This window comes from Puma concolor, chromosome B2, assembly GCF_028749965.1.
Source record: "Puma concolor isolate L17-30 chromosome B2, mPumCon1.1.hap2, whole genome shotgun sequence".
NCBI classification, from domain to species: Eukaryota; Metazoa; Chordata; class Mammalia; order Carnivora; family Felidae; genus Puma; species Puma concolor.
The window spans coordinates 117,277,688-117,301,601 of NC_141671.1; the positions used below are offsets into that span (position 1 = coordinate 117,277,688).

Sequence of the window (23,914 nt, forward strand, 5' to 3'; positions counted from 1 at the left end):
TCAGCAAGGAGCCTGCCTGGGATTCTCTCTCTCTCTCTCTCTCTCTCTCTCTCTCTCTCTCTCTTTCTCTCTCCTCCCAGCCTACTGGCTCTCTCAAAATAAATAAACTTAAAAAATGTAGAATATATTTAGTTGGTTTTGATGGTTTTCTATGGTCTAAATAGTTTTATTGACAAAGGCGTTCACTGTTCTTTAAAGATTTTAATTTTTTTTTCTTTCCTCACACGTAGGTGGCTTTTTATGCATGGTCAGTGATGGCCTTGGGCACTGGTTGTGCCCACTGGACTTGGGTCCCCCTACCCCCCAAGCCTGAGGCTCCCATCAGGCCCAGTGACGATACCATTTGTCCAGGGACCCGGCAACACCTAGGAAATGCCCACCGAGCCTGGGGTGAGGGGTGAGCTGGGTGCACCCCTGGATCCCAGAGGGCCAAGCTCAGCATCTGGGCTGCTGACCGCCCTGCCCTCACCTACCGCTCTCACAGCCAGGTGAGGATGGGGGGACAGGGAAGGGAGTTGGGGGTGGCATGGAGGGCTGGGCATGGCATGTAGAGTTCATGTGCACAGGACAGCGACCATGGGGGGAAGGTGTCAGGATTGGGTTCCAGGGTCCCAGCTCTGCAGGTGGATGGGCCAGACGAGGAGACTGCACAGACGGGGGGGGGGGGGCAGCCATGCCCATGACACTGGTCACAGCCACCATCATCCAGTAGTAGAAGCCTAGGCAGGCCCAGCAGCAGAGCTCCAAGGAGCAGGGATGCAGGCTCTGGATGGCCATGACCACCAGCCTGTTGGCCATCTTATCCAAGAAGCTCATGGCACCATACACGAAGGGTCTGCTGTGTGTGTGGGGGCCGATGAGATCGGCCGTCATGGCCACAAGGTGAGGAGGACTGTGGCACAGCCCGTGCCCAGCAGAAACCTCAACTATAAAACCATAGTGCAACTTAATGGTAAATTTTAAGACTCTAGTTTCTTCTATCATCTATTCAGGTTTCTAAGTCTTCTTGGGTCAAATTTTGAGAATTATTATTTATTAGAATTAAGGGATTTAGACTAAAATCTGTCTCCAAGTTTACACGTAACATTTTGTATTGCTTTCCCAACAGGAAGTATAATTGGAATTATACGATTTTTGTGTTTTCTAATATTGCATAGTTTGGATTGTCCCTCATTTAGAATCGACAGTGGTTTAGTTCTTTCACTGATCTTTTTAAGGAACTAGCTTTTTGATCTAATTTATTCTTTTTTTGTTGGTCTTTGGTTTATATTTAATTTTTCTCGTTCTATCGATTGTTCTCTGATTTTCTAGTTCCGTGATTTTTCACATAATTCTAGATCATCTTTCAAAATAGAAATCATTTATGTATTTAATATGTATCCCAAGGTTTACAACCATGCCTGGCACATGGCATGCTCTCAAATAAATATTTGTGGAATGAATGAATGAGTGGATTTTATAGCATAATCAAAAAACAAATCTTGACAGGAGCTTTAAGAGAAAAAACAGTTTCAATATACATATTTTATAAGAGAATTTTAGGGTACTTACCCTTTCCAGAGTGAATGTCCTAACTACATATTCAGCAAGTGGTTCCATTTCCACACAAGTGACTTTGAAATCACCATAAACTTCAGTATCATCAGGCCAATACTTATAGCATTTAACCTAAATGACAAAAAGGGTATATAGGTGGACCTGAGTACACGTTAACCAAGATGATTTAATTTCAGTGGTCACTCTTTAGGTTACAGTAAAAATACGGTTAAAAAAACCATAGATGAGATAAAAGAATCTATTACACAATAAATAGAAAAACTTGCTGCAGTCTCTTTACAATATATAGCCCAATGATGCAATCAGAATCTAGTATAAAATCAAAGTTTCTTTTATTACTCAATAAGAAATCAAATAATTTCTCAGCCATCAAAGATCCACTTAGGAGCACTCATTTGAAATGCTATGCCTACAACATTTTAAAACAATTAAATGAGATTCTAAGTGTTTTATGTTTGGCTACTCAACTTACACTCATGTTTTGTGAAACAAGAAAAAAAAATCTTTTTTTCTCTTACCCGGCCAACCTCAACTAAATTTGTAACCATCACAATGCAGGCAGACTGTTCTTGCCAGATCATTCTCCAGAAATCATATACTGTTTCATGAACTGGGCCTTTGAAGAAATTAATTTGAATATTATGTTATCAGATAAATTTTGTAGTTAGAAAAAGTAAGTGGTAAGAAGTATATATATATATATACATAAAGTAAAAATCAGAATAAACTAAATAAACAATAAAAACATATTAAAGGTCTAACACAAAAAGGTGTCGAAATTACTTAAATTCATTCTGTATCTAAATTCACACTATAGCAAAAACAGGCATATACCACCCCTTTTTTTTTTTCAATTTGCCTTTTATACTTTCCATTCAGAAGAAGTTATCACTAGTTTTTAGGTTATTTATATCTGCCACTAAGTTAGTTTGATGCATCTTCAAACATATGTAAAAAATAGGAAGTCTTACATGACCATCTACTAAACAGCATATATGAAATATATGAAATATATTTCCAATGAAATATATCCACATCATTTATGAAGCAGTGCATGTTTAGGGATTAATGAAGAAACATCCATACTTATAAGCAAACATCCCAACCTTATATTATCACCTCCAGACTGCAAAAGCACCTACTGGGTTATACTCTACTCAGTGCCATTAAAACAAAACGGGGTATCCTGGGTGGCTCAATCGGTTGGGCGCCCGATTTTGGCTCAGGGCATGTTCTCGCTGTATGTGGGTTTGAGCCCCACGTTGGGCCCTGTGCTGACAGCACAGTCTGGAGCCTGCTTTGGTTCTATGTCTCCCCCTCTCTCTGCCCCTCCCCCACTCACGCTCTGTCTCTCTCTCTCTCTCTCTCTCAAAAATAAACATACATAATTAAAAAAAATTAAAACAAATCAAAAAATCCCCACAAAACTAGAATACTGTCCACCACGGATGATCTTTCTAACTTTCAAGAGCTTACAATTCAACTCAATTAATGCAAAGATATGTGGAAAAACTTAGAAAATGACCTCTGTCAAAAGAGCAAACATAGCTTTTGTTTTACTTCCCTCTTTTAAGAAATAAATAACTGTGCAGGTTTATGATGGACAGTGGTCAATATGGAGAGATAACTAAAGGTGTTTTAGGATGCTCTTATTCCCCAGTGTGCCACTGTAACAAGATTTCTCTGCCTTTTTGTATTTTCTACATAGAATGAACGTGACGAAGTTCCCTTTAGCCCTTAGTTTTCTCTCTGTCTTAGCTTGTAAAACTTTGCTGGAAGAGAGTCTAACATCTCATTATAACAATATCAGTCTTGGGTACTACTCCATTCCAGCCACAGACTATGCCACACACACACACACACACACACACACACACACACACACACAACGGCAACTTATCCAAGGTGAGACCTCTCTTGCTTTCATCAAAAGGAGTAATTCCTCTGTCCAGCACTATTGACTAGTGCTCTGGGACATCAAAATACCAAAACCCAAGTCACAAATAAGCAGCTTCTTGTTTACTTTTAATCAAAAAACAAATCAAGCTTTAATATATATATATATATATATATGGTTTTTTTTTAATTTTTTTTTCAACGTTTTTTTATTTATTTTTGGGACAGAGAGAGATAGAGCATGAACGGGGGAGGGGCAGAGAGAGAGGGAGACACAGAATCGGAAACAGGCTCCAGGCTCTGAGCCATCAGCCCAGAGCCCGACGCGGGGCTCGAACTCACGGACCACGAGATCGTGACCTGGCTGAAGTCGGACGCCCAACCGACTGCGCCACCCAGGCGCCCCTATATATATATGTTTTACACAGATAAACCAATACGTATTATACAAATGAATAAAGAGCAGTCTCACTTAGAAGACCTGATCTTTTTTTCCAGTTCAGTCAGATAAAAAACAGCCTATGGATGAATAAGTAAGTTTGGATGCTTTTTATCATTTAAAAAGGCAATGTTTTACCTTGAGTTGCAATGTAGTGGCTTGGTCTCTGGTAGCCCTAAAATAGGAGACGAAATTGGTTATCATTTTACATCAGTATCAGAAATAAATGAATGAAGGCATAAAAAGATGAAGACAACCACCTGTTAAGATTAAGTTATAGTAAAAAGTCCAGAAATGAGTAGTGAACTCATAGTTCACTTCTCAAACCTAGGTTATCTGAAAGGTAAACATAAAACAAAAATTAAATGTTTTAAGAGCTCAGATTAGAATATATATTGCATAATTGAGTTTTGTTTGCTAAGGAATAACCTCATAGATATTGTTTGGTTTTACTAAAATGTTTATGCCTTCATGTTAATCTTTAGTCATTCATTCCTGGCAAATCGTGTTCAAAAATATTAATTCTCATCTTATCATCCAAAAGTACAACACACTGCATTACAAATGGACAACGACATATTAGAACCATAAAAAAATAACAGAACATTCCAATGTTAGAGCTGGACAATGCATGTGTGCATTAAGTCAAAGTCCTGCTGAGATACTTTTGAGAATATTCCTGTACTATAATATGTTCAGGAATCTGCCAAAACTATTTTGTGTGTGTTGATAATATACACACACATAATTACAGGTACACACATATATAGGGAAAAAAGAGTTTTAAATAAAATGCATCGTATCCTGAACAAAAAGTTTAGCACTTTTTTTTATTTTTAGTGTGCCAAGAGATTTAGGTGCTTAAACATTTAATACGATTTCAACAAAGAAATTATTCCTGATAAGAAATAAGTTGTTAGTTGCTCTCGATATGAATTCCAGTACATCATGATTAGCAAAACTGTTAATGGTACAATAGAGTTAAGCTTCGAATTCGTTTTGTATTTATCAAAGGACTTTAGCGAAAGCCTGTGGTACAATTTGTCCACATACTGGTGTGGGCAACTCGATGCACATATAAATGCACGTAAACTGAGATCCCCAATCTAAAACTTAATAGGTGGAGAATCATACTGCTGCAAATTTGGAAGTTTTCTATTTCCTCTTACACCAAATAGTATGAGTTTTCACGGAAAATTTTTTCCCAAGCTTTATAAAGCATTCATCTCCCGTTTTTCATGAAAAATTTACCAAAGAAGACTCTTTTAAGTGTAATAAACTAACGGGAAAGGGAACATAATGGAATTGTGTAGTAATCAGCCAAAATACACTGGGGTCTTAGCAAAAAGACTGGATAACAACACAGTCTCATTTAGAACACACAGTTTTACCATATGTACCATAAAGTAGTATTATAACAAGGCTCCAGTGTATATGTCTTGGCAGAAAACCAAGGTTAAACAGAATAGATAGGACCAAGTACAAATTTGTTAGAAAACGGTTGAATTTTTTATTCTAAAGAGTGGACCATTAGCTTCACTCTCTCTTTTGAGATGTCTGATAAATTTAAAATATTAACTGAGAGTAAATTGATGTTCAGAATGTTAACCAGTATACTCAGAGACTATATGTAATAAAACTAATTAGTTCAAATATATAAATAATGACAATTCACAAAATAACTGTAAAACATGAACTTAATAAATGTGACAAATGTCATTTCCTGTTTATGGAAATTAGAAACTGTTGGGGCCTAATTTTCATATCTTTTATATAACTCTAAATGTATACTACATGTATGCTGCAATATTTGATACTTCCAACTTTTGCCTTATAATTAATGCATGTTTTGAACTGGTTAATCTCAGCACACCTAGTATGAATTACTGAAAAAATGGCTGAAGTTTCAGGAGTGCTTAATATTTGCTAGGCATTGTGCTGAGTGTTCAATGCATTACTTTATTTCTTATAACAAATTGATGAGATTAGTACTATTATTATTATCCCCATAGTAAAGATGAGGAAATTGAGGCACAGAGAAATGAAATAACATTCGCAAGATTTCCAGCATGATTCTGACCCATGAAATAAGAATAAAGGGCCTGTCCTTCCTCTATATAATGTAGCATCATGGCTTCTTTGACAATATTTTATCTTTTATTTGGTAATTACTTTCTATTAAATAGACAATTTGCATGTAGATGCTTGTAACCCAAATGTAACAGTGGAACGTATGCTCAAAACAAACTTTTTGATTTGCATGATTCGATATATATGTGTGATATGTGTATTTTACAAATGCAATTTAGTAATTATTTTGCCTAAGCAATTTTAATACTTTATAAGCCAATACCACACACCACAAAATAGTCTTCGTACCCATTTTTAACATCAGAAGTCAAATGTAAGAAGTAAAATTTCAGAATCACTAATACACATCATACTATCCAGCTTCTCACATGTTTGGGGAGGGGTAAGAATAAAAGCCAGAAACAGAAATCATCAACAAATAAAACTCGAGTACATAATAACTTGTCAAAAGCTAAAAATGGTCCTGTTTTTCTAAACATAGAAAAGGGAAGGAGGTAAAATAGATCTTCACACATGTAAAGGAGTTACAAAAAAAATGACATAGATATACTGTATGAGGCTAATTAGGTGAAGCATGCAGAGATAACTAGTATTAAGCATTAGTAGTAACTGTAATTAAGAATAGTTATATTAAATATTTATAATAGGGTGCTGTTATTTACATATAGTGGTACTTACATCCCTGTACAGCCAAATCTACAGCCCAAACCAAAGTCAGGTGTGAAAGAAAGCACAACAACGTCAGTAAGTACTAGGACGTAGAACAAGGAAAAGTGTACAGTTTGTTCTTTATTTTAAAAAGCTAGCAATCACTTTATAGGTAATAACAAGCAAAAAGATTCACATATATAAGCCAACAAATTGGGCACACTAAACCATAAAAATACTTACATCTATGTAGTTGGCATTAATGTAATCTGAAGAAGGATCATCTTCAACAGGTTGCAGAATTACTCTGGAGTGGTCATCTAAAATTTTTAAATAATAACATCATAAAGAAAATTATTTTAAACAATAAAATAATAAATACAAAATAAAATATTCAATTCCCCCTCTGTGCTGAGACAATGATGTTGGTAGAGACTTAAAATAATTCAGTGGTTGGATAATGGATAATGGATAATAGCTTATCCATAATATGCTATGATTCAAATTTCCTTAAAGAAATACAAGAACTTTAATGAACTCATTAATTATTATAGTATTCTGTTAATAAAGCTTCACCGACTAGCATCTTCATACTTAGGAAGTTTTTAGGGAACGTGCTAATGTCTGTCTGATGAATTATCCTTTGAGTCTTGGATTTGTGTGTAAGAACTGAACTAGCTTTAACTTCTAATTTTGCTTTCTAGACATGGTTTTAAAGGGGTGGGATCCTTTCCTACTGCACTTTAGAGCAAGTGAGCCACAGAACTAGAGTGAATTTTGAATCCCTGCTCTCAACTTCTTAGTTCTTGAGGGTCAAGATTGAATTCTGATGTATTCAGAAGATATTTTAAAATAATTTAAATTGAGAATTGAATGGTCTAAGTAAATCATTAGCTAGTTACAAACTAAAGTATGTTACTTTTCTTACTGTTCTGTGGTTTCATATGATAACTAATTTATTGATCCCATGTATACCTCTTGAAGACTTAAGGAGGAATTAGTCCCTAATGATAAATAACATAGCAACAGGAGTTCTGACACTGGCTCCAAGAAAAAATAAAGGTTATGTGGAAAGAATAACACTCCCACCTTGAATAGTTTTGGTAGAAGTTGTTATAACAATTTATCACTGAAAAGACCTTTCTTTTTCATTGTTTTGATATTCTCAGCTGTCAATAACACCCCGACACAAAAGTGTGCAAACATAAAATCAAGTGGCATGTTATCTCCACTGGGTGAAAAGTCTGTCAATTTAATTAATGAAGATGATGACAATTTTAGAGCCACTGCCAATAGGCAATGCTGTTTTAATATTAAATAGATTGTAAACAGATGTGCCACCCTCTGGGACTCTCTTAAAGTTTAAAACCATATAAGGAGGAACTGCAACCTATTACTTATCTTCCACACACAATATTTACATTTACCAAGAATTGTATGAGAACTTACATGCTATAATGTTTCCATATCGATTTTTTGCTCTATTTTGATCTTTTTTAGCTACATCCCAAGATGCTGACTGTCCTTCAAAGAAGCTCTGGAAAAAAAAAAAAAAAAGAAGAAGAAAGTAACAAGAAGACTGAATTTAACTCCTTTTCTTGAATCAGGTTTTTCTGTTCTGATGACCAAAATAGTAAAAGCCACTTTCCTCAGGGAGGAAGGAAGTCCTAGAGCAGTAAATAAGTTCTCTTTTCAGACCTCAAACTTGTTTGTTGGCCTCTTACTTGTTCATCTTGGATGGGACTGAGTTCAAAAGGAGGACAGAAAACAACTTGAGGAAATAAAGGATTTTGAAACTATTTCAAATTTAAGATCGCTACGACTCTGAGACATGGAAGCAGAGAAAGCATCAAAACTTCAAAACTACTTTTAATGAGTATCTTTCAAATGTTTTTCTTTTAGCATTTATAGCAGGAAAAAGAAAACCTGTTTTCCCCTATAATTATTCATTAAATCATGTGCAATACATCACATTTCAGTTTCTTTGAAGATCATGAAAAGGACTGAGTCTGTACAACAAGGGACCATATGAAAATTAAAAAGAGTCACCATATCCAAGAATCTTGGAACAGATGAATTTGCTGATTGGTTTAATTACCATATGCAGCAATTTAAAATATGGGTATAGATTTCTTTTTGCAGTAAAGCTTAAACTTTGCTCAACACAGGAAATGGGGTCTTCAAAGAGTCAATGGTTTTTGAAGTGAGGTACACAGGAATACACATAAAATGAAGAAAAAAAACCACCCCAGCTCTGGCAGAATATTATAATTCCTTACACTATTTTGTTGCCACAGCCAAGTGTTTCTGGTATATGTCTAAAACCAACTTTCAAAATTCAAAGCTAATTTTATTCACAACTCAGGTATACAAGCAATCAGTCAATAAAATACAGAGCTTTGAAGATTCTTCATGAAGTTGAGTGTATTTTGGATGGTCTTTCAAGGTCAAATACTGCTTAGATACTTTCACTTTAAATATGTGTATATGGTGATGGAGGAACTTCCTTCTATGCCCCAGACTGATACTTCTTAGTAAGTGAAGAGTGGCAAAAGAACTTTTTCCTTTTTGCTATGTTTATTGAGATGTTAAGGTTAAATCATTTCCTGTGCAGTAAAAATCCTGGTCTTCTGGATTGAGCAGGAAGGGGAAATAAAGTTGGAAGAAGAATTTCCCACATCCTTCTTTTGGCTTCCTAATATTACCTGGATTTGCAGTGCTCTGTCTTTCTACGCAGCCACTCTCAACCAACAATGCATCAAGAAAACTAAGAGTGACAAGTAGGACAAAGATTAACCCCATTTCTCAACAGAGGGTCAATACGCAAAGAGGCAGAGAAGGACCTACTGCTTACGTCATTCAAATGGCAGAATCTGTAATGATACGGTGGAATTCAAAGTATCCTGTTATAGATCTTTCAGTGGGGAAATATAGGGTCTAAAAAGTAGTTTTTAAATAGCAAGAATAAAATTCTGGAATCGAACATTTAAGAATTTTTCAAGTGAATTCAGACTCAGATATATCCCCAGAAATTGCCCTTTCTTTCAATTCCATCTCCGCCCACTCCCCATATACACATTTGAGTATATGCTCATGGACTCAAGATTAGAGAGTCTACAGAATATTCCACTCCTTGTTATGTTAAAGGGAAGGAAAAGTGTTAAATTCCACTATTATGATTAGAAATAAGATGTAACATAGTATTGAAACTTTCACCTCGTATTCCTCTTTGAACCCATAGCTGTCTGATGTCTTCATGAGATTAATGTGCTGCAATAAGTCGGCAACCCTGATGGCTGGGTGCAGCTGACCCGTCTGGTAAGGGGATTCTGTCCCCTCACAGAGGTAGCGAGGTACATCTAGAAGACGACTGGACTCAGCTGTAGCACTGTGGTTCTCATCTGGCATTTTTCAGATTCCAAAAGATTAAAAAAAAGACAAAGTTATCTTGTTTAATACATATCTATGCAAAGAAAATTGTAAGAACTTAAGATTTTTCTGATATCAGGAAGAAGAAAAAGAAATATAGCATAGATCTGGGGCAGCTTCCCTATTCAGACAAAGTCTTTTATATCAGCTCAAGGTATGAGGTCAGAGCATATTATGCTTATATCACCACGATAACATGCTGTGAGATGTAGAGACATCTGATCCACTTTTAGAAAGTCTAAGTGGGAGATCTGGCTGAGTTCTTCCTTTTTCGTGTATCTGCAGTCATAGCAGCATAGGGTAGGACCAGAAGATCAAGTTGTCAATTGGAGAGGTGTTTTCATTGTTGAGTAAACTGAACAAACTCCTTCCCAACAAGATCCCAACCTCACTCATGGACCCAATCTAAGCAACCTATCCCCATAGGACTGCTGTCCTTAGTCTTGAGGGCCTACTATGCCACCGGGGGCTACTTAGAGTGGTACACTCCAGACTGGGAAACATGAGCATTCTACAGAATCATCCCTGGGACCCACTATGCCTGCTAGCCAGCTTATATGTGCATTTAGTCTTAGTCTCTACTCTTTTGGTTTGTTGTTATGGTTACTGTTTTGATTGTAAATATATTTTGACTTTTCTGCCCACCATGTGAAAGAAACGAGGGTGTATCTTTGGGACAAAATGTGTAGGTAGTTCCTGTGGAATTCTTCCCTGGCCCATCCAGGCTGAGCTACAAAGCTCCTTCTTTGTTTCCATGGCCTCCTCATGTACATGTCATTTCACTTACTCTATATTTCAATCATTTGTTTACTGATCTTTTTTTTTTTTTTACTAAATTCTGAATGCTTAAAGTATAGAGACAGAGTCATATTTTTCTTTTTATTTCTGCTGACTGCTGCAAAGCAGTATTCAATAAATATTTTGGTGAATGAATCAATTAAAATAAACAGAATCCCTTACCACCCACGTTTAAGTGTAGGCCCCATCCCAATTGTGTCATTAGCTTAACATGAAACTTTTAACTCTCTTTGTCATAAGGAAGAAATGAACAAGAACATTATACCTATGAAGAATAAATATTATTTTAATGACCACAGCACTAATCATTACAATGAGAAAAAGCATGCTTATATTTATCACATTTAAACTTACCACTTTCAAAAAAAAAAACAAATGTTTTAAGGGTGTTACTTTGGAAAGCATTATACTGCCATATTCATTAACAGAAGAGAAAGTACACTCTTAGGGGAACTTTTGTTTTTAATGATAATGCATACTGTAGAGAACAATATTTAATTAACAGTGAAACATATTTCAAGGGCTGGTACATTTGCCTGTTCTATCACCAACTCTACAAATAGGATATGGCAAAAAATGAATTGTTGTCCCCATGATAAACATTTTTTCTTCCTGGAGAAGGGAAAAAAAAAGAACCCCACAATCAGATTTGTGTGCTTCTACAATTTAGTTTGATTGCATTTATTTTACTTTCCCTTGTTAGGCTGAATGCCTTTTTTTTTTTTTTTTTTTTTTTGCATTTACTTCTAAAAATATCACATTGAATCCCAAAAACCCCTGGTGGATTCTTTTGTGACCTAACCACCCAACTGAATTAATCTCTCTTAACCCAGGCTTTGCCCACCCTCTACACACAAACATTTGCTAACAAACATGATTCATGAGTTTCCTCTTCTTCCTATGAGGCTACACTCGGTTGATCTATCTTTGCTAAAATATTAGAATCAATAGATTAACATAGACATTAACATAAAAATTAAATTCAGAAGCCACTGATTTGGGCACTATCACAGAATATACAGCTTAGGATGAGAAGAGGACAGACAATGTTGGAAAGGGAAAATGCAATCACCCAAGCTGGGATACAGTAGCCTGGGCTGTGCGGAGCAGTACCAGAGCTCGTATCATACCTGCTGGGGCAGCGGAATATTTACAATTATAACAGGCTCAGTGAGAAATGAAGAAGTCACCCATATTCCAAATCTTCCATGATTTGTCCAATATGAAATAGACAGTGCCTTTTGTTTTGCATTAAGCTTTCACACATTAATACAATGAGCAGTATTCATTAAAATAATCACATATGAATTATTAATCTCAATACATTTTCCACCTCATTACACCACCTAATAATGACACTGGTATGAGAGTACATGTTCTAATCATTATCCTTATTACACATTTAAGAAAAATAACTTCAAATATCTCCTTGATGGAAAGCTTTCTAGAATTCTTTGCGATATACTTACCGGTTATAGGGACTTTAACCCAATGAAGCAGTAAAACACAAAAAAGCAAAAATATGAATCAATATGAAAAGATTCTAAGTGCCTTTAAAATCAGTAAGTAGGTATTAATATCAAGCAATATTTGAAGTGATTTCAAAAATTGCTTTACAAATACAAAATCAAGTGGATGTAAAATAACTGTAAATACCATGATTCCAAGAATGATGAAAATGCAACAAATCATTTCTAAATCTGATATGATTAATGAGATTTAGCTTTTAAAGAATATTTAAAAAAACCAGCTTGACTTTCAAACTGAAATAAATGCATAACAACTGTTCATATGAATAGATTTTATGACTATAATGTTAACTCTAGCCTTCCTTAAACATACATATCTCTTTTCACAGGGCAAATTACTATAATAATCTTTTAAACTTTATAGTTTGTAAAACTCACATATATTATTTCATTGTCTCCTTACAAAACTGTGAATAAGTTTTCAGATGGGAAAGCACAGACATAAGGTATTTTTATAGGTTCATACTGTGAGTTCCCAAGAGAAGCATGATTTGGACCTGATTCAACATTTTCTTAAAATATTACTGTAATGGAATTTTAACATTTAGGTAACTAATTTTTCCTCAGTGGGCTTTTAATATTTTAACTGAATTTTACTTATTAATTTGATGGTGACAGCATTCTACAGCATTTTGCTCAACAGAAGATGACATTTTCAGAGGCATTTGGTGCCATCCCGATGATCATGGTTCCTGGCCCCTCCTTACTTGATAGGGCTACCCCTTGGGATGAATTCCCCAGTTCATTTCCCTGCCATTATTGGTGTGGACATCAAAAGGGGAGTACAGTTAGAGAAAGAGAACATTGACTTTCAGATTTTTTTAGAATATATATTTTTTATAGTATAAAATTATAAGTTTAATAATAATTATTTTAGTAAAAAAGAAGTGTATTTCACTTAACTGAATTAATTGTATTGTTCCAAAATATTTTACAAATGTAATTAAATGTGGAATACATGGATAATAAAAACATGCATAAAACATAAGATAAAGTTTTATGCTTGCAAGAAACTTAAATTTTTATATTTAATGAGAGAATTGGAAGCTTTTAAGATACACTTATCTGGCAATTTCCATATTTCTTTGGTTAAATCTTTAATATTAGAAACACTAGGATAAAACTGATATAGAAATTGTTAACATATAAGCAAGCTGGTCATGAATCATGGGTGCATAATTAGTCAAGGAACAGAGTACAAATTGAAATGAAACTCATTCCATTCTTAAATATACAGTTGATTAAACATTAATTTTACATTTGCAAAGGCCTTATTCATCACTAGCAACATCACTTGTCTTAGATGTTGTATAGTAGTAAACCTTGGCTTATTCTCAATTTCTTGAAGGATAACACATCATGTAAGCTGCATATATAGAATGCAAAACTCCACATGAATATTATAGCAACTTTACCTGCATTTATAAAGTCTTAATAAAGGCAAAACTAAAGCGAATGCACACATTTTTAATGTTCACTTGGAAATGTGTTCTTTAGTTGCTATAAACTTAGGGGGATTGAGAAAAATCTCTGCATCAGGTAGATTTTTATATATAAACTAATTATTCAGGTAGCACTGGCTCCTGAGATGTGTGCATTTGGGACCTTTCTACTAACCTGCATATATATACATCAGTCATATATTGAGAACCACTGGACTTTTGCTCCAAATCTAACAGAACCAAGAATTTAAAAATACATAGTTTCTAAAAAGCACCTTATTTGAAATCCACTAAATCTGACTGGGTTGACCACAGTTGCTTTCTTTGATAAGATCAGGACTTAATTTTCAAAATCAAGCTGCTTCCTACCCTGTGGATAATTACTGTGTAGACAAAGCTATAACTCATGCAAGGATGTGTGATCCATGCAAGAAAGAATGATAAAGAATTAGGGCCTCACCTAACACAGCAGTCGGCACAAGTGGATCATTGGGCACTGTAGGAAAACAAAGCTCATGAAGGAATATATTGCCCTAAAGTTGTATTTTACATTTTCCTTTAAAATGGATTTATGCTTTTTTAAGAAATATAACTATTCATCTTTCTTTGATTATTGTAACCTGCAAAGGTAAAATTCTCTTTTTCAACTTGGGTTACCTCAAAACACCAGGAAAGGTGCCGCTGTAATTAAAGTTCAGTATTCTGTTCGATTTTAAAAGCCAGGAAGATTCAACTTGACATTATAAAGATTATAAAATGGGGAGGGGGACCCATTTAAATCTATCAAGTGCAAGGTACTTAGAGAAATAATGATCTCAGATTCATTCCAAATATTTTTTTTCAGTTAACTGTAAGAAATAGATTTAATCCTTTCTCCAGGTTCATAAGTGGGTTTGTACAGTTACACGGCTGAATTCAAGCTTCCTAATAAAGTACGAACAGAGACAATAGGTAGAAAAGTTTGGGGAACAAAAATGCTTCCAAATCATTTTAGATTAATTACTAAATCAAGTGGTCAGAGAGACAGTAAATCAAGTGGTCAGAGAGACAGTACATCTATGTTTTCAGCAAAGTTAACTTATGTTCTTCTTTATCATTTATCTTATAGTGAAATAAAAATGAAATTGATCAAGAAGGCCCTATGACGATTAAAATTAATTCCAAAGGGCCTCATACAGCATTATAGCAACGAATTTGGTGGCGATATAGATCAAGGAACATGAGGGGATGTTTTTAGGGCTAGTGATTACTGAAAATTTTCACCAAGCTGAACATTTCCCAGAATATTCTTTATCGCTTTCTCTCCTTCTGGCTGCTTCCTCCATTTCTGTTGTACCTTTTCTCACTATTCAAAAGGTGATGTGTTGAATTCTAAGTGATTTAAGGAGCTTCAAAATCATTTACTAAAATTTTAAGGAAGACGGGCACCTGGGTGGGTCAGTTGGTTAAGCCTCTGACTTTTGGTTTCAGCTCAGGCTTTGATCTCGTGGTTCGTGAGTTGGGGGACAGTGCGGAGCCTGCTTGGGATCTCTTTCTCCCTCTCTCGCTGCCCCTCCCCCGCTTGCTCTCTCTGTCTCTCTCGAAATAAACAAATAAACTTAAGAAAACTGTGATGAAGAACTTACATCTTGGACTGAAATTATGCTGGTCCATGAACGTGATGGAAAGCGGGTCTTCTGCATGCAGGGTGCTCTGATCAGCGTAACTTCGGTCCATGGCGTTCACCATGTGAGTCATCTCCTGTCGGGTGTTGCCCATAACATCTTTGCGTTTTTTAGCAAGCTTGCTGCCAAGGCAAATACAAAAGGGAAACCCCAGTGTGAGGCTTGGAGGCCAGCTGACACCAGTGGCAAGTAGTTCAGGAGGATCCAGGGATAAGTAGACAAAGATGTAGTTTGGAATCTCTAAATTTCCTAACTTCAGGAATTAGGTTTAATATTCAAACAACATCTGCTGGTAGCTGTAATATTGTCATCTGGATACTTCAACATTCAAGCGGTCAACTGAAACCTTTCATTTCTTGTATCATTAAAATAGTCATTAATTATAACTATGCTTTATTGAAGCCACAAATAAATACTTCCTTAGTAGAACTGTTCAAGGAAAATTTAAGATAAAGCCAAGTTTTGGTCTTCCTCTTGGGTAATTAATTCTTTTGATCACCTTTTAGAAGTTCTTCTGGGGAATAACATGACGATTTTTTTAAGTTTATTTTACTCTAGTCCCCCAATTAAAATAGACAAAGAAATCCCATTCTTCACTCTCTGTTTTATTACTTGGTAAAAATGCAACATGTGTAGCATTTACATATTTAGTAGCATATTTATAACATCAATCCAAACTTAATCGGGAGAACTGTAGAATTAACCACTGCTACATTTAATGCAAATACACATACATGTGGGAAAATTATACACTGTATAAGAAAAGTGCCCTGAGAAAAGGTTGGCAAATACAATGTTGACATAGTATACAGATGATCATAATCTTGAGTCATAGCCATGGTCAAATCCTAAAGATGTGTTTTAGAAGCACATGGCAGAGTATTAACTGAAGATGTGCTTTATAAATGCAGCAGGGCAAATGACTTAGGGGATTTAGAAATCAGTGGAGTTAGAGTTTTGAGCTCCTCAAATACTGACATCTTTATCTTATATATCAAGGATGTGAAATACATTCTGGTTCTTTGTGAATGTTACACATAAAACATGCAATAAAAAGCTATTAAAGGTATATAAAACATTTATATCACATTAACAAGGCAATTTATATATAATATAAATAAAGGCACTCTAAAAGCTTGTAGTAGCCAGATTATATTTATGGCAGCAGTTTATGTACCTTGGAAATATTCCTTCGTTGTTTGAAGAATGCCTTTTCTCAGCTAGGTTATTAACTAGGACATATTCTTCTCATGCTCATTAGTATCTGTACTAGAGGAAATATACTACAAATACTTTTTAAAGGCTCATTTAATGGTTGTGTTTATGTTCAAGGGCTTCTCCTTTACAAAATTAATGTAGCAATTTGAGAGCTCCTCCAGATTATAGTACTTGGCCTCGGAGAATATGTCCCAACACACCCAATATGTGGATACAACAGATCCAACACCTGAATAAGATAGTCATAGACTAGGCGTTAGGATGCAAATGACGTTAACTTCTTTAAAAGAAGTAATAATAATGGTCATGACAGTACTAGTAATAAGACAACAATGACAAAAGCATAACAAGAACTACCACCACCACCACCATCATTTATTAGTGATATCCGACATATTCGTTGAAAGAGCTATTGTCCTTTTTCTAGGCTATAGGGTAGAAAGCCTGCTAAATCTTACAGATATTAGACAGGTAGTACAAATGAGTGCTGCTGCGAGGGCTGTCTGGAAGGGTGGGGACTGTGGAGAACTGGAAAGCCATTTAGGGGGCAACTTGCCTAAGTGATTATTGGCATTTGATCACAATTTTCTGATTTTAAAATTATTTTCAAAGACAAGTCATGAATCTGAATATTTATGTTAAATTTCCTGATTTTCTCAAGTGGTTCAATTTTTTGAAACCATGGATAGGGAAAATTAAACATCAGCAGGTCCTATTTTGGTCTATAGATTTTACTTTCCAAACTTACCTGTAGACCACCATATAAGGTATTTGTTCTTTGACCTACAATATTCTTTTACCTCTAGAAGAATAGAATAGAATAGAATAGAATAGAATAGAATAGAATAGAATAGAATAGAATAGAATAGAAAGAATAGAATGGAATAGAATAGAATAGAATAGAATAGAATAGAATAGAATAGAATAGAAAGAAGCTATTCTGTCTCACTGCATCAGGGAGGCTTCTCTGATCTCAATACAACTTGTCTCAGGTTAGGTTTCCCTGTCAGGTTATTTTTATAACACCATGTTTTCTGACTATAACAACACTCATCATGTATCAGTGCAAATACCCTTTTAATTATTTCCCCACTGTGTATTTCACGGAGGGAAGGACCATTACTGCTAACATGTACAGCAGTCTCTGGCACATAGCAGGCACTCAATAAATACTTATTGAATGGATGAAATAGGACTGTTATATGCTTGGCACTTTTCATTTGTTAACTCAATTAATTCTCAGATCAACCCACTGATTTTAATTGTATAGATGAGTTTATTGAGATTCAGACAAGTTAAATAACTTGCCCACGGTTATATATCTAATAAGCAGTGAAGAATAATCTGGTTTCAAAGCCTACGCTGTCACACTATATCCAGTTGCTGACATTTTTTTTTTAAATTCCACATTACAAAGTGCACCATAATATGAAGAAGTGTCTACTTGGCTCTAGGAGTTAAATATTAGTTGTTACAAATTTGAGAAGAAGAATGTGAATATAGCACAAACGTTTTGCCACTTAAAGGTGTTTCAAACAGTAAAAACAAAACAATTTAAGAAATAACTTCCAATCTTTGTTTCTTGGGCAAGAAGAATGAATTCATTCCTCAAAAATTTTGAGATTGAACTTTATAAAAATAACATAACTGGAAATGTGGATTAAAAATAATGTTAAAAATTTGAGGATGGGTACTTCAAACCAATTAGAAAAGACAAGTTTAAACTTTGAGGCTTTAGTTTAAAACACATATAATTATATATATTTTGTGATTAAGGAAAAATAAGAAAAATTAATTTGTCAAATGCACAACAAAAGTTTTCATGGCAATGAAAGACTTTTCAGATTCACAAGCCTTTGTTAGATGACAAATTATGGGGGCATTTGACCTTTGTTAATATCTGCCAGCCATGCATTCTCAACTTGGTCTTTATACCTTAACCCTCACAACAACCCTGTGAGGTAGGCTTTAATTCAGGTTATTACAAAACAAAAATAACATTAGAGTTAAGGGTTTTGATCATGAGTGACAGTCACTATGATGATGCCAATGAATGTTAGCTAAAGATCACAACTGGTTTTCTTTTAAATTGTATTCCAATTTATTTATTTGCTTTTATTTAAAAATTCTCTGATTCAGGTTGGGTATGTTTATATTAGATATGTTTAGATTTAGATTAGGTATGTTTAAGCAGTTTTTAAAATCATATATCTGTGACATTTTTCAAATTATGATTGATACGGCCAATTGTCCTAAGTATTATAGTAATAATAGGACCATAACCTACTAGATAGCCTAGCATACAGAAATGTTATCCATCCACTAAAAAGGCAATCCCATTCTAACATTACGGATACATCAATGGTTAATGGTAAGCTTACTGACATTCTCATAAATACTTACTGATTCTTATGTTTCATGATTTGTCTCCCTCTGAACAACCAACATTTTATATATAAATATAAATATAAATATAAATATAAATATAAAGTATAAATATAAATATAGTGCACTTCATTTTATAACTATATAAACTATATATATACATATATATATATATAAACTATATATATAACATTTTATAATTATATAAGCAATTCATTTTACAACTACTTGAGTTTGACAGATGTGCAAATGACTTTCATTATCCAAGCAGCCAACAGCATAAACTTCTGCAGGTGGATATATGGGTGGGCTATAAAAGAGGAGAAGTGCTCCATAATTGTATGAAATGGTACAGTTAATTACCTTTGGCTTCATCAAACGTGATTTAACAAGGATATTATGATTCATCACAATAAGCTAAGAGCACTGTTAGTTTACACCTGCTTGTTTCAGCAGATTATAAGAAGCCAAGCGTTTGTAATATTTAAAATATTGGCAGACCTCTGTTATAGAGTCACTGAGACGCTTAAAAATTTTTATCGTAAAACTTACTTAAATTTGTCTAGTAAAATAAATACTGTCAGATAAATGCCCCCCAAACATACTTAATCACAATTCTTAAGCCTTAAAAGTTGGTGAATCAACTGTCGATCAGGCAATGTCCAAGAATACTTTTGACATCATTCCTTTGGATTGGATGAATACCCTGGCATCTAAGGTAATAAACTGAAGGTGACTAGAGAAATAGAGTGAAATATTCTCTGTCCTCACTCAAACTAACATTCCATACTTGAGTACAGTTGCTGAACTAAGTGTTTGGAAGATAAAAAGGAAATACATGGACACTTTGGTATATTTTGTGTAGGATGACAGGGTTCTTTTTGGTCTTGGTTTTACAAAATCATTGTCCTGTTTAAGTTATAATAAATGAACTCGATTTTTCTTTTCTAAGAAGATGTTTTGTTTCTTTGTCATTGCAACATTATCACTTTATCCATTTGTTTTTATAAGAGCATACTGCTTGCCTAGATGACCAGATCAAAGGTCTTCTGAAAGTTATAACCCATCCTGGATTCCTGGAAATGTGGAGAGAGATGTTATCACAGTCGGACCTGACCTGATTTGCAGTCTGAGGTATCATGTTTATAAGATACAGGTTTGACTTAAGTAAATAAATGATGTTTTGGGCTTTAGTCTAAAGCTACTAGCGGAAAATTATAAATAAAAGTAGCTGAACATACAGAAATACAATATCCCTTTTTAAAAAGATTAACAAAATAAGTTAATGGATAAACTTTATAGTTTTAGAGTCCAGAAAATATCACCCAAATCACAAACAGTTAAAATTGTTTTGTTCTTGTTTTTTTTGAAAAGGGATACTGCATCTTTAACACAGGTAAAGTTGTATATCACCCATTTTCTACTTACAGGTAGTAGGAGTAAGAATAGTAGCTCCTCCTGGCAAGCAAATCACAGACAGTGGAAAAAGAGAAGCAATGGTGAATGAAAAGCGTGACTCTGTCACATTCAATAAAGCAGAAAAATGTGCGTTAAAAAATAAAATAAAATAAAATAAAAGTCATGTTTTTTTTTGGTTTGCATTTCCATTTGCTCATGCATTTGTTAGATATTTTTTTTGCCATGCAATTAGACAGATAAGCAATAGAAAATAAAATTTAAAATACATAATTTGGAAAAAATAGCATGCTGATATTTCTCTTACTGCCAGAAAAAATTTAAATTAAATGGATTGTGTATTTCAACATGCAGTTAAGCATACTATTATCCATTACCATTGAAAAGCCATGATGGATGGAATAGCTGTGTATAGAACTTGTACACTAATTTGACTAGTTTTCTTGAGATACAAAATGTAAATATCTATTAGGTTCATATAGAATATATGCAGAGTGACATCTAGATTTCTAAACAAGTGATTATATCTTAATGGTACAGAGGTACATACATATATTATGTGAATATACATATGCCCCATACACTATATATACACAAAGATATTTCCACAGTAGATGTATGTGATCACGATATCATACACAAACATTTACTGTATTGAAACATAATTTCAAGTTTATGTTGGGAATTAATAATGTGTTCATGCTGCACATTTAAAATATAATACAAAACCAATGGAAAAAATGGCAAACATTTGGAAATAATTCAACAGCGTTTAAAAAAAAATGACATTGCGATTTGAAAGATGCACTATCCCTTTTCTTAGCCTAAAAACTTACTTTATATATACCCTCAGCTGTAGAATTTTACTAAATTAAATTCCAAACCATATCTTTACACAAAACCCAAAAATACATAGAACTTTTTTTTTTTCAACATGAGAAATATACCTATGTAGATTATTCCCAGTGAGGGATAAAGTCTTGAGAAACTTAATTTCCCATGAAAATAAAGATCATGAAAGACTAAAAATAGTTGCTTTTCCATTATTTTATTATAAATTTGTGTATTAAAAGGGAAACATTATATACTAGAATTGATTAAGCTTTGCTGCTATGCAATACTGTTATAAAATCTATGTGTATGTGTAAGAAACATATTTGTGATTAAATCATACATGATACATGTGAGACATACTACATATGAGTGAAAGTCATTACAAAGTTGCTTAGATAAGGGATTCAAGTAATTTAGTTATGATATTTATCAGAAGGAAATAGATCTAAATACGTAACTTGGTCTATCTATAAAGTTGCACTTTTCCTAGTCATGAAGGTAGTGGTGAGGAAGAGAAACAAAAGGCCTGGCATACTTTCTATTAAAAGACAATCAATTAATGCATAATTATGAAAACTCAAACATTAAGCATTTTAATAGAGAGGCCATCCACTTAAAATATGAACCAGAAAAAGAATTTGTTACATTATGCAATTTTAGACAGTTGTCAGAGCATTTTACCCACACAAGTATAATCGTGCTTAGAGGTTGTTTTGGTATACTTTAAGAAATGTATGTTTCAATTTTTTTATTGTTGTTGTAATTTATGAAACAGAGGGCCATGGATAAGGAAGGCTACAATAACAAATAAGTGTTGAATAATAACAAATAAAACCAGTAAGTTTAACCCAATTCTAACTGAGTGAGGACATAATCAGAGGCCAATTTCATGCTCTCATTTCTGATCCGAAGGGACTGGAATAGTTGCAATCCTGAAGCAGAGTTTAGTTAACTCTCTAAGCAGTTTAGTTAACTCTCCAAATATAAATTTAAACTAAATAGAGACATAAGATCTGAAGGTTACAATCAGTCATTTTATTGGTCTTGATTGGCAAATTTGTATTACTGAAATACTTAAGTATTCCTGTCTCAAATATGATGTATTCTCCAACCACAGAGGTAGACAACAGCAAAAAGAGAAAGCACTGTTAGGGAAAGCACGTATGGAGCTAATTTAACACAAAACACTATAATGCATACCTAATGTTTCTAATGCAGCTGTGTCTTCTCCAACATATATATCTCCAGGGGATAATTGTAAAGAGGCAATACATTAAAATAAACTCTGATGGAACGATTAAACATGTAGTATGAGTCTTATCTATATTGTTAATGATTTATTTTGAGTACAAAACAATCCGAATAGTCTATGATTTAATGTAATGTAAGCAGTATCATTTAATACTCAATATAATTCATAAATTGCAAACACTTCTATACACAAAACTACTTTAGGACTGTACTCTGCATGTAAAGACTTGTTTACAAGTCCTCCCAAATTGAAGTATTATCTGAAACATATGATTCGAAAGACATGAGAGTTGTATCAGTTTCTAAGACAATGCCTTACAGACAATGACATTTTATAGAATGGAAAGAAGGTCAAATTGTAAAGACTGTATACTTTGAAATGTTTTTCAGCAGGAGTATACTTTAATCTCCCGAACAGAGCTCAGTTTAAATTCCAGTAGGTCTTAATATCTTCATATAATTCCAGAAGATGGCGATATTGGTTGATATTGTATAAAAGACCAATGCTCAATTAAAAAAAAAAGACTCTTCATACTAAAGTGCTGAAATATTTAGTCAGTGAATATTTAATATACAATTTCACAAAATAATGTTTAGATTCTTCTCATATATTACTTGTAGCCAACACTTAGAAAAACAGAGTAAGAGTACAAAATAATTCAGACCATAACTCAAGTATCAATAAATGCTTTTCCCATTCTTAGCAAATAAGATTTCAAAATATAAGGTAAATGACTATCTCAAATGTCTCTGCATTTGAGAAATTTAAATCCATACGTTAATTTCAAAGTTAACTTGACAAGAAGGATACGTTTAAGTGCAAAATTAAACTGCAAAGAACCAATAAGAATTTATTTTAACAAGCAGGAGAAATAGACTCAGATGCTGGCAACATGGTCAAAATTCAATTCATCTTCTTGTTTGCTCTATTTTAAAAGAGCTTAAGGAAATAAAAAAGTATCTGAAAGCTAGTGACATAAACGGTAGGTTAATGGGACAGAACAAAATCAGTTCTTACCTTTTTTTTACAATGAGTATGACAACTAGGAGGAGGAGGATGAACACCAGAATTCCAGCACTAATTCCTGCTATTTTCACCACTCTGTCTGTCTGCTTGGCTGGGTCTGGAATCACTTCTGGTTCTTCTGTTGCTGCTGCTAAATAAATTTAAAAAATAAGTTACTGAAAGCAGCTAATTATCCCAGAGATGAAAATTAGTGCTGGCCAAAAATTACTACAAAAAGACAACTTGTTTATTTTCTTTGAATAAAAATAACCTGGATATATAAATACAGAAGCGTGCTAAACTACGACATA

General features: G+C 34.1%; 1 protein-coding gene across 9 annotated transcripts in view; it reads right to left on the reverse strand.

The window, feature by feature from the left end:
* Positions 1 to 23,914, reverse strand: part of PTPRK (protein tyrosine phosphatase receptor type K) — a 571,143-nt gene that overhangs the window by 19,451 nt on the left and 527,778 nt on the right. The window contains exons 14-25 of one of the 9 annotated variants that reach the window (XM_086707791.1): positions 23,616 to 23,751; positions 22,547 to 22,588; positions 20,525 to 20,554; positions 15,455 to 15,615; positions 14,290 to 14,325; positions 9,848 to 10,032; positions 8,081 to 8,168; positions 6,875 to 6,951; positions 6,662 to 6,679; positions 4,031 to 4,067; positions 2,076 to 2,173; positions 1,552 to 1,668 (exon numbers count right to left, since the gene is read on the reverse strand). In XM_086707791.1, coding sequence (XP_086563917.1) covers positions 1,552 to 1,668; positions 2,076 to 2,173; positions 4,031 to 4,067; positions 6,662 to 6,679; positions 6,875 to 6,951; positions 8,081 to 8,168; positions 9,848 to 10,032; positions 14,290 to 14,325; positions 15,455 to 15,615; positions 20,525 to 20,554; positions 22,547 to 22,588; positions 23,616 to 23,751 — 1,025 coding nt within the window. Of the gene's footprint in view, positions 1 to 1,551; positions 1,669 to 2,075; positions 2,174 to 4,030; positions 4,068 to 6,661; positions 6,680 to 6,874; positions 6,952 to 8,080; positions 8,169 to 9,847; positions 10,033 to 14,289; positions 14,326 to 15,454; positions 15,616 to 20,524; positions 20,555 to 22,546; positions 22,589 to 23,615; positions 23,755 to 23,914 lie in introns of all 9 variants that reach the window. The other 8 variants (XM_086707790.1, XM_086707794.1, XM_086707793.1 and 5 more) reach the window with 8 other exon arrangements.